Source organism: Uloborus diversus, chromosome 3 (genome assembly GCF_026930045.1).
Source record: "Uloborus diversus isolate 005 chromosome 3, Udiv.v.3.1, whole genome shotgun sequence".
Lineage (NCBI taxonomy): Eukaryota > Metazoa > Arthropoda > Arachnida > Araneae > Uloboridae > Uloborus > Uloborus diversus.
The window spans coordinates 101,089,315-101,101,380 of NC_072733.1; the positions used below are offsets into that span (position 1 = coordinate 101,089,315).

Consider the following 12,066-nt stretch of genomic DNA (forward strand, 5'->3'; position numbering starts at 1 on the left):
TATTTTGGCTAATCAGATGTTATTTTTATATATGCTACCTTAGAGTAGAATATTTTATGTTTGATTTTAGTAAAAAATAAATATATTTTATGGGAAATATGAGAACATGGAACTTAATTCCCAAAAATTTTAACAACTAAAAAATTAATTACTTTTGTTTTGTACGAATGAAGGCTTTCATGGCTGGTGTCAATGAAGTTTTGAGCTGTTGTGCTGTGGTCTGAGTGTTATACTTTTGTTTAATTGCATCTATGCTTATTTAATTTTGGAATTTCGGTTTTAATTATCATTAGCTAATTTTCTGTTATTACAGAAACAGATTTTTTGAAAAAAAATTTGAATTTAAGCAATTGAGCACCTAACATTTTAACTTAAAGTTTGTATTTTAAAAGTTGAATTGTATAATTTTATAAAGTTGAATTTATAAAGTTATCACACACAAACATTTATGTCTGCTAAAATGATTTAGGTATATAACAACAGTGATTGTGTTTTGGTTATTCACCGGAAATCCAGACGTGATAATTATGCTTTCACCTCCCCACATTACAAAATTATTACTTTTGCGGGTTGTGGGCACTTGAAACAGCTTACCAGAAGAGGCTGTAATCAACAAAGGGGTAGATAGCTTAAGGAGGGTCATTGATCTTTATTGGGATCTAATAAATTGACTAGGACCAGGCTAGCTAGACTCAGTGCCTACTGCTGGTTATCAACAGGCACTGGACCTAGTATTTATAAGCGCAATATTTTGACTTAATAAATTATTTTAGTATAAGAAATGAATTGTATGTATATCAAAAGTAAGTGTTGTGTGTGTATATGTATATATATATATATATATATATATATATATATATATACATATATATATATATAAGTAATAGGGGTCTTTGTTTTAAAAATTACTCCCCCTACCTTCGATTAGCTCTTTGAAACTTACAGGTGATTTTCTATGAAATCACAATCCCACCTTGATGAATGTTATTGCTTCTCTAAACTTAAATTCTAATTTTAACTATAACTCATTTGTTCCCAATATGAAACTATTTTTGTTATAATGTATGTTAACTTCTTGTGAAACTTTTCAATTTGGAAATATGGCTTTATGAATCTGAACTTGCACATTTATTTACAAGTATTCAGTAAAAGCAGACTCAAGTTAACATTCAGAGTATTTATCACTTCTTTAGCAACTTTTGCGAATTTTGAGGTGTGGAGACTGGACTGAGGACTTACATAAAATGTTTTCTTTCTTACTAATTTTTAAATTTACTTGAGGACAGTTCAAATGCTTTTATTGCCTGAACAACTAATACATACATTTGAATAATTGATTTATACTTTGAATACTTATGAATAATTTGAGAACTTCTAATATCTTTGAACTTAATAGTGTAACTAGAAATTACCTTCTGGGTGATGTTTTTGATCCTGACTATGCCCTTATATGCAAGGGTGCCCATATGAGGGTAGAGGTGGGGGGCTCGAGCCCCCCCCCCCCCCCTTGGAAATTAGAACTTTTTTCTTTTCAAAAATATAAAAATATTTCTTCTCCAGCCATTAATGAATAAAAAATTAAAAATCCAATTTTAATAACTCTAATATAAATACAAAAGTGATCACCAGCAACAGGCTCTGGGCCCAGCTAGACTGGTCCTAGTCAATTTACAATCCCCAGTGAAGATCAATGGTCCTCTTAAAACTATCTACTCCCTTGCTCATTACCACCTCTTATGGTAAGCTGTTCCTAGGTTCCACTACACTGCTATAATAATAATTTTTCCTAATATCCATGTTAGCCTGAGATTTAAATAGCTTAAAACAATAACCCCTTGTCCTGTTAAACAACCTGAATCTGTCCTGAAATCTGCCTCCATGGGGAAAATATCCTGCTAAACCATGGTTTAAATTTCTGAGCCCCCCCCCCCCCTTACAATTTTGCATATGAGCGCCCATGCTTATATGTGTGTAAACCACTATCAATATTGGAAATAAATGTTGAAACCAGGGGGTGACTTCAAAACCTCTTCTCTAGCTATTCCATTGAACTTGGATATTTTGTTTTCTTCTCATAATAGTTAAAAGCATTCATGAAAGATATTTTTTTTTTTTTTTTTGAATTTTAGCTTGCAGATTCTATAAAATATATTTCTTTGAATGTGATGATTGCAAAATTAAACCTCGTGGGGCCTGATCCTCTTTATGACCAAGCTTTTCAGACATTTGCAAAAAAAACTTTCGATGCAGTAGATCCTTTAAGAGTCTCTTGTAGTAGAAAGGCAATTTGGCTTTCCTTTACTTTTTTATATTACTGCCTATTATTTATATGTTTGCATTAAATGAAATTTGCATACAATATTTGTATTCCAAATTTGATATTGCCTTGAAAAAAAATTTTCTGCCTTGAAAAGTACTAGAAAAGTGCTTGAATTTTTTTCTCCGTGAAGGGTATAAACCCTGTTTAAACTGATATTGATACTGGTGAAAATTGATAAAAACATTTAGGTCATGAGAATAAACGTGCATTAATGAGGGGAGCTGTAATAAGTGCTACAAAAATTTCTGAGTTAAGTATTGTAATTAATTACTACCAGGATAATTACTGATAGTTAAATAAATTATTCTTAGGCTATGCTGAAGTTTGGAAGGACAGGGTGCTTGGAGTGTGCTTTTTGAACTGATGGTAGAACCAATGAATATAGTTACATTTGATAAATACCAAGCATTCTTTGAAATTAGTAACTTCATATTTCTGTTGAGTTGTTATTGTATGACATAATTTACTTGAAAAGGTGGTTTGTTGTGATGAATGAAGAGTTTCAAATAGGTGTACCTGTAAATAATGGCTGAAATTTCTTTTTCTGAAAGTAAAAGACAATGTATCATTTGTTCCAAGTTTGAGTGAATATCTATTTGATACTTTATTGTAATTTCTTTTTCATTGAATTTTAACTTTTTTCTCAAATAAACCATAAAATTGTGTATTATAGGCATGAAAGTTTTTCGTGTTCTTGGAGAAATCCGCTTTTTTTTTAAGGTTTTTTTTTGGCTGTTTTTGAGTACAATATAAATTTGTTGAGAAATTGTGCCTGAAAAAAAATGGATGGAGGTCACTTGGAAAAAAACAGTTGTAGTAGTTTAAATGGTTTTTCATTATTTCAAACACATAAAAGTGAAAAATAAATTAGTTTTGGCCACATGCCAATGTCAAACACCTGCATTGCCCAAAATGGCTCAGTGTTTACGAATTCAATCTTTTGGCATCCCACTAAAATTTCATTTCTTTTGAAAGTTGCAAGCTACTTTTAATCTTCTCAATTTAATATTTATTTTAGTAATTTATTTCCTCCCTTTTGTTTCAAAATAACTGGTAGCTTTTAATTTGTCTCATTACTTCATTTTGTTGTGCATATTCAAGTCTTTTAATAAATATTCTTACGAGTTCGGTGCAACTAAAAAACTTTCTTTTAATGACGACACAGTTCTTGAGAGAACACAGGAGATTTATTTACAACTATGTACATGAAATATTGTTAACAACTGCTAAATTAGCCATAGCAATTAGGCAAATATCAATTAACACCGTAAACTCAATGATAACATACCTATTTACATCAAAATGCGCAAAAATACAGCGCAAAGGCTATTACAAACTTTTCAGTGCAACGGCTGAAAAGAGACTCCACAGTTAGAAAACAAACTGACGTTCTCTCATTCCAATGCCACACAGCTATTTAATAACTCTAGAAAGAGAATCTCAAATATTGCACGTGATTCCCGAACATTCTTTTCATTTTCTTTTTTTTATTCAGTAACAAATCTTATCATTCAGAAATGGAGAGACCATATACTTCATTCGAATGTAATGGGGTTGTGTATTCATTACAAGAAACTATTTACAGGTTACTTTACTAAGATAATTTTAGACGAAATATAATGGAATAAACACCAAATTTAGCCAGATTACAACCAATTAATCATAAAAATAATTACTGTTTACAAAATTTGTATAATTATCATATTCTTATTTATGTATGTAACTAACTCAAACTGCTCGTTCTTGTTGTGGTAATTTTAAATCCATGCAGAGTTCTACTTTTTTTCAAACTGGCTCTTTCAAGCTTGATATTGATGTACTGAACGGAAGATACAGAAATATATGAACTAATTTTTCCAAACCTGTACGCTTCCTACATCCGTTTTTTTTCATTCTGGGTGATTCAAGTTTTGTGTGAGATGTGCTTAGCATTTTTCTTTCTTCTTCTTATTTTTTTTTTTTTTTTAAATTTCAATTTATATATTTTAGGTATTAGCACAGCAGAGAGCTGAACAGCAAAGATTAGCAGCTCAGAATTCAAATCCAGATATCCCTGTTGATCCTACAAGCTTTATTCAAACTCTTCCTCAAGGCCTGAGACAACAGGTATATATTCATTATTCAAGGTTTAAAGTTAGGGATCATTAGTCATATTGTGGACTAACAAATTTAAGCTTGACTATTATAGTTCTACACTTTGAAGCCAGATTTTTTTCAACAAAAAATTTAACTTTATTATTTAAATTTAGCTCTAACATAAATTAAATGGACAAATAATGGGCAGTAAGTCACCTAGGGTCAATTTTAGGGCATCTTTTGTTTCTTATTTTTATGAATGATGTTCATGGAAATATTTCTGGAAACATGAATTGATTTTGCTGATGACGTTGTAAGAATGTAGTTAGAGGAATTGTAGAAGATGTAGTTTCAAGTAAAGCAGTTTTAAGGGAATTTAGATCATATTATTAAGTGGGAAGATGAGTGGGGTATGGTAGTTAATGTTGGGAAATGCCAAGTGCTACATTTAGGTCATGGAAATCTGCACACAAGTTATTATTTATATAATTCAGTAGTTAGTCCGGCAGAATTTGTTATTAATCTTATGTCTCAATAAATCTTCACTTCAGTTTTGATCAACAGTGCATCATTACAAATAACAAAGCCAACAGAATGCTTGTGTTTATCAATCAATTTCAAACAATATAATACAGTGTTGCCTATCTATAGTAGTTTGGTGTTTACTGTTCAGTTTTGGTCTCCTTATCTCAAGAAAGATATTTTTTGATTACAAAGAGCTCAAAGGGGAACTTTTAGATTTAGATGATGCGAAGCTCAAAGTCTTAATATGTTTGGTCTGGAGCAAAGGAGAGTCTGAGGGGACATGATTCAGTTGTTTAAAATTATTAAAATGAACTATGTTAGTGGGTTAAAAATTTTGCATGGAAAGCAGCACAAGAGGTCATTATTTTAAGCTATTCAAATGTCAGGCCAGTCTGGAAGTTAAGAAATTTATTAATTTAGTAGGGTTGTGGGCACTTGGAATGGTTTACCGAAAGGGACTGTAAGGGGGAAGATAGCTTTAAAAAAGTCATTGATCTTCATTGGGACTTATAAACTGACTAGAACCAGCCTAGCTGGGTCCAGAACCTGTTGCTGGTTATCACATTTGTATTTATATGTACCGTGAAACCTTTGTGAGCCGACTACCTCATTAACAATCAGTTTTCTAAGGCACTGATTTTGCTCAACTCAATGTTGAAAATCCTCTAGGCGTGTCCCCCCAAACTCCCAATCTTCTAATAACCGGCAGATTGCAAAACTCTGAACCAAAAAAATGAAGGAATTTTTATGTAAAAGAAAATCAGAAGAGATAATGAAATGAAAGCAATAAACCATTTTAGTCTGGGCACACTATGTCTTCTTTTGCGAAAGAAGTGGAACTGCAGGTAAGACGCACTTTCATCATTGTGGAAGGTTGATACTGACAAGTAGGGTTTTTTAAAATGGTGTTCTTGAAATTTAATTTGGTTTCCACTATGATAAGGACACTATAGTTAATTTTTGTGGCTCAAAGATAAGTTGAGCGGAACACAGTAAACCACGAATTTCCAGGCTTTTGTTTTTTTTATTGAAAAAAAACAGCAAACACTCAAAAAATTCATTATTGCGATTAAAAGATGAATTAAGGAGAAGACAGTAAGTCGCAAATTTCGAGACTTTTAGTTGTTTTTTTTTTTTCATGGAAAAAACAGTAAACCAAGCCAGTGACCTGAAATAAACTATAATCAAATTAGCAAAATAGTTTAGTTCCTACAAGCAACAGAAGATGACATTTGCATGTAGTTCATGATATTAGGCCTGCCGCTGTTTTGCTATTGGTTTAGATCCTACGAGTGACAGAAGCATTGTGTTATTGTAATATAAAACAGGCTCAGGAAGGTGAGGGAATTCATCAAAACATTTATTACATTACATATATCTGATGTACAAGAAGGGAGAACTCAGCTATACACTAATTTTTTTTACAAATGGGAGCAACAATTTAGGACACTGAGGGAGTTCATTTTCTGAGTTAGTTCATTTCTTATTATGAATAAATTGCAGTTTCATACCTTTTAGGTGGGTTGGGTTTGAAATCAAACAGTGATGACAGTTAAACACACAAGAAGGTACCTTCTTCTATCACCAGGCATCCATAGCCATTTTTGGGCGTCCAGCACTCCACACTGTTATCAAATTGCATCAGTGTAGACATTCTTCAAAGGGCATCAGCATCTAGTTGTAGTCACTTCTTATACACTTTCAGAATTAGCCACATGCATATTTTTCCTTTTTGGGTAGGAAACCTTGCTTCTTAGCTTTCTTTGGGGATCTCCAAAAAAAAACACCACACATGGGAATCCCTTTCTTCTCCACCCTCTAACCACCTTGTTGTTCTCCTTTTCTCCCCTTGTTGCCACTCCCAAAAAGAACCCCTTTCCGAAAATCTCCCCCCAGACCAACCAGTGCAGAGTTGAGTTGAAGAGAGTGGATGGGAAAGATATGTTAGAATTTGCTACAGTCAATCCCACAAATAGTATAGCAAAAGATAATTTAGTAACAATTTCCTACAGCTCAAAAATAATTAAGGTTCTAAAAGAGGTCAAATAACACTCATGTATTCAAATTTTCACCTGAATTAGTTTCATATCTAACTGTAACTGTCCAATCACTGTTTACACATAGTTGCATCCCTAAGACATACCAACATATCTTCCCCCACCGAAAGAAAAAAAAGAAAAAAAAAATCACTTTTTTTTTTTTTTTAGCAAAAGCAATACAGATGTGCCAGTCTCTTGTTGTGCGAAAAATTTAAATGCGCGTAAAGATAATTAGTACTAAATTCAACACAGAATCTTTACCCCATTGAATACCCAATCCCGAAAAACAGATAACAAAATTTAACCGCGGAAGTATCAAACACAATGCAAGCACACACCCAGGATTCCAAGCAAGCTAAACACCAGCCCAACATGGAACACCAAGCATGTATTCACACTGCAGTTAACACCACAAAGTGAAAATTAGGGCCCCATGATAAACACCGACACGGAATTTCATTAAACACGTTACATCAAAATTGAATACATTAGGGAGAGACATTAACCGCCTACAAAAATGAAAAACACAAGAAGGATGGCACAAATGTGACATTAATTGAAACGGTATAACCTGTGGCAAAAGTGACCAACAAAATTTTTAAATATTAAGTAATAACCTCATATGACAAATATGTACAGCATGGTCGCATATTTCTGTTTTGTGAAATCAATAATTAATTTGATGCACTTCTATTACTCTGAGCTTTGTTGAAGTACACAATATCTTCTGCCAGACACAATTTCCACAATTACCAACATATACATACACATAAACAATATCATAAGGATAAACACTATGGGTTTACATAGCGAATAATATGTATAGATTACTAAATAGAATACAACATAATTCTGGATTAAACAGAGAAACAATACAATTTAGACAGTTCAAGAGTGTGCAACGAATCCTTGATTGTTTCGCTGCCACAAATTGTATCGCATGTTACGTACTTGTGATATGTCATTATCGGAAGAGGTTGATACCTCTACATTTGCTCCTACATCTAGGTCATCCTCTATTTGACTCTCACCAGTCTGATAGTTTACAACAGTCTGCGATGAAGGTGGAGCATAATTACCATCTGACCAAATTGGATGAAACAAGTCTACTGAGGGTCCAGCTTGTACAGTATGCTTGGACACTATAATTGATTTGTCAGACATGACCGGACTCATCCTTTCAACCAGATTTTGATTAGCATCTACCACTAAGGATGCTGTCGTGTCATAACTATTACAACCTGCATATGGAATGAGTCGGTTCATGTGCACAGTTTGGATTTTCTTTACATTGTCCATTTGGGTAATTTCAAATAAAACAGGAGACTTCTGAGCAATAACGCGGTAAGGTCCCACATTCTGTTTTACCAATTTCTTTGAAAGCCCCACCGGAATTACCTCGGAGTGTAGGTACACTAAATTTCCTACAGCTATATTCTTAAAAGAATCCCTTGCATTTGATGTCTCCTCTTGCCTTTTGGCAGCATTTTCTAAATTTTCCTTAATATTAGCATACACAGAATGCAATCTATTACTTAGAACCTGCGAGTACGTCTGAACATCGGAATAGGACCTAATCAGTGAATTTAACAACAGATCCGACGGAGTTCTCAAATCCCGACCATAGGTTACAAATGCCGAACTATCTGAAAGTGCACCATGTCTACTTGTTCTGTGAGCAAAAAGTGCAAGTGGAAGACACTGACACCAGTCCGCCTGATTTTTCTCCACTAAATGAGAAAGGTTATTTATTAACGTAGCATTTAGCTTTTCAACCACCCCATTTCCCTGCGGGTTGTAACTAACAGTCTGTCTCTTTTGAATTCCCAACACCTTACACACATCAAGCATGGCTTCAGAAATAAAATTCTGTCCCCTATCCGTATAAAGCATGTCCATTATTCCATGATGTGATATGAAATCAATAAGAACTTTAGCCACAGTGCTACTCTTTATGTCAGGTACAGGGTAAGCCTCTGGCCAACGCGTAAAATAGTCGGTTAACACCAAAATCCACTTATTACCCTGACTGGAGGTCACTAGGGGACCAACCGCATCCATTGAGACCTTCTGAAACGGACGATTTGGCACGGGTATATGCTGCAGGGGAGCCTTTTGATTCCGCTTAAATCCCCGTCGACAAATGCAAGAATGGCATGATGCCACATAGCTTTTGATTTCATTGAAGTAGCCTGGCCAATAAAAAGACTGTCTGATCCGGCTTAAGGTTCTAGATAACCCCGGATGAGCTACACATTTGCTGTCATGACATAAAAATAAAATTTCATATCTTAAGGATGCAGGTACAACCAACATGGGTTTTCTATTGTAGTACGTATCATACCTAGCACCTTTGGGAAGACACATTAAAAGATTGTCATGGTTCTTAAAAAATTGAAATTTAGGGTGCAAATCATTTGTGTCTTCCTTATTTTCTAGTTTCCCCAAAATGTTCTTGCAATACTCATCGCGTTCTTGACGCTTACGAATTTCGTCATTATCGATAGAACCCAAATCTGTTTCCCAAATAGCATTTATGACCGGAATAATTTCATCAGGATTACTATTGACAACCTCTCTTGATAAATGGTCTGCAAATTGATTCAACCTCCCCGGTTTATGAATTATGGCATATGAATGTTCCTGCAGAGAAAGTACCCAACGTGCTATTCTGGAAGAGGAATCCTTTAAACTAAAAACATACGACAATTATTTTTGATCACAATAAATACTAAATGGCCTTCCCACTAAGTAGTGTTTGAAGTGATGAACACCAAAGATTACCCCCAAAGCTTCTTTTTCATAAACAGAATAGTTAATTTCTGCCTGGGATAACTTACGTGAGGCACATGCAATGGGATGCTGAAAACCCGAATCATCTTCCTGCAAAAGTACACAACCAAGAGCATAAGCACTAGCATCAGTTGCAATTGAAAAGGGTTTCTCAAAGTTGGGCAGTTTTAAACACGGTTCAGATATCAAGGCTTGTTTCAAAGCACAGTAAGTCTCCTCTGCTTCACTAGACCAGTGGAATTTAACATCACTCTTAGTCAGCTTAGTTAATGGTAGGGCTGTTTCAGCAAAATTCTTAATAAATTTTCTGTAAAAACCCGTTAAACCCAAAAATGCCCACCTGCTTCTTGGTGGTGGGTGTTCGAAAATCAAGTACTGCTTGCACATTTTTCCTGTCAGGTCCTTTCCCTCTTTAATTTTGTGCCCCAAAAAGGATATTTCCGATTTTGTAATAGAGCATTTCTGTGGCTTTAATTTAAGGTTATGGGTTTGCAGTCTGCGGAAAACCATCTCAAGCCTTTCCATGTGTTCAGTAAAGGTCTTTGAAGCAATTACTATGTCATCAATGTATACAGCAATAGAAAAAGGGGAAAGGCCTGCTAAAATAAGGGACATCAGACGCTGAAAGCTCGAACTCGCATTTCTTAAACCAAAGGGAAGTCGGCAGAAATGAAAGCTGCCCATGTTTTGTACCACAATCCCTGCCTTTATGAGCATCATCCTCATGAAGTTTCATCTGAAAAAACCCAGAAGTGAGATCAAGTGTTGAAAAAAAATTTGCCCCACCTAGCATATCTAACATTTCTCTCACATTTGGTAAAGGAAAATTTTCAGGCAAGGTTTTCTCGTTAAGTTTCCTTAAGTCTACCACAAGTCGATATGATGAATCTGGCTTTTTCACCAGCAAAACGGGTGCGGCATAAGGGGTCGTTGAGGGCTCAATAACACCAGCCTCTAATAGTTCATTGACCTGACGAGCCATTTCAGTTTGTAAATGGTGTGGAACACGATATGGCTTTTGTCTGATGGGAACGTCGTCAGTGAGTCTAATTCTATGTTTGATTAAATCACAACAACCAAGCTCTGAAACATTCTTCGCAAATATATCGGTGTATTTCCCCAAAAGGTTATTAATCTCTTGTTGTTGGGATAAGGAAAGATGAGATAGATCAATACTACCTCCCCAAGCCGTGAAATCAGGCTCTAAGCTATCATCATTTTCAAGTATATGATTAATAACCGACTCATTTATATCAGGTACTACCTTCATCAATTTCAAATTTTTATTTAAGACCACCATTTCGTCTGAGACATTTATTACTTGCACTAAACATGTGTTGTCAGGGGTTATGACTGACAGAGAATTAGCGACCAAGATATTTTTATCAACAAAATTATCATTTGGCTCTATAAATATTTCTTTTTTGTTATTGTCACTATACGGACTTGAGACTCTAACCGAAAACACTTTTTCTGAATTAGGTGGTATTTCAACCTTATTAAACAATATGCCAAAAATATCAGTATTATATTGATGAGAATTAGAATTTACTAGGTAACGTAACCGAGGGCTTCTACTTTCATCCGACCAGGAAATTTCTGTCTCCCCATCTGTCACCAACTGCCTTTCAAAATCCAGTACGAAATGGAATTTTGTAAGAAAATCAACGCCTAGCAACACATTGAACGAACGGGACAATTTATTTTCTAAGACATACACTTCTATTTCAAAAGATTTCTTTTGTAAGTACATCTTTAAACTGGCCTTCCCACAAACTTTAATATTCACACCCCCAATTGCAGTCAAATTATTTGTACCATTTCTCTGAATTTCTAATTTTAAAGCAGAACATGTTTCCATCTCGATCAGACTTCTGCTTGCCCCACTATCCAATAAAATTCTGGTACTAAGCCTATTTATTTCTAATTCAATAATTGGCAATGAAAAACTTATTTCGTCAAAAAGACCAAAGACATATGGGGTTTCTTCCAAATCTGGCTGTCTTCTACCACCTTGCCCCTTTACATGTTTAAATTTGGTTTATTTCTTTCTAGATCCCTATCCATTTCCTGATCCCTCCTGAAGTTTTGCTGTTGATTACAATAACGAGCAATGTGCCCCTCGTGGTTACATCAGTAACAAACTATGGGCCTCTGTTGACCTTCACGTTTACGATAGAATCTACGGTTATCCCCTCCATGTTGCGGGCAAAAACTCTGCTGTTGTCCAGCATTTTGGTTACCCACAGAAAATTCTTGAAACTGCTTCTGCAGTGCTTCAACTTGCTTACCAAGATTCTCAACAATCTGAGC

General features: G+C 34.7%; 1 protein-coding gene across 1 annotated transcript in view; it reads left to right on the plus strand.

The window, feature by feature from the left end:
* The window catches only part of LOC129218399 (E3 ubiquitin-protein ligase HUWE1-like), a 736,974-nt gene that overhangs the window by 609,813 nt on the left and 115,095 nt on the right, over positions 1-12,066 (plus strand). Inside the window, exon 70 of the mRNA XM_054852650.1 lies at positions 4,310-4,426. Within this exon, the coding sequence (XP_054708625.1) occupies positions 4,310-4,426 (117 nt within the window). The remainder of the gene's footprint in view (positions 1-4,309; positions 4,427-12,066) is intronic.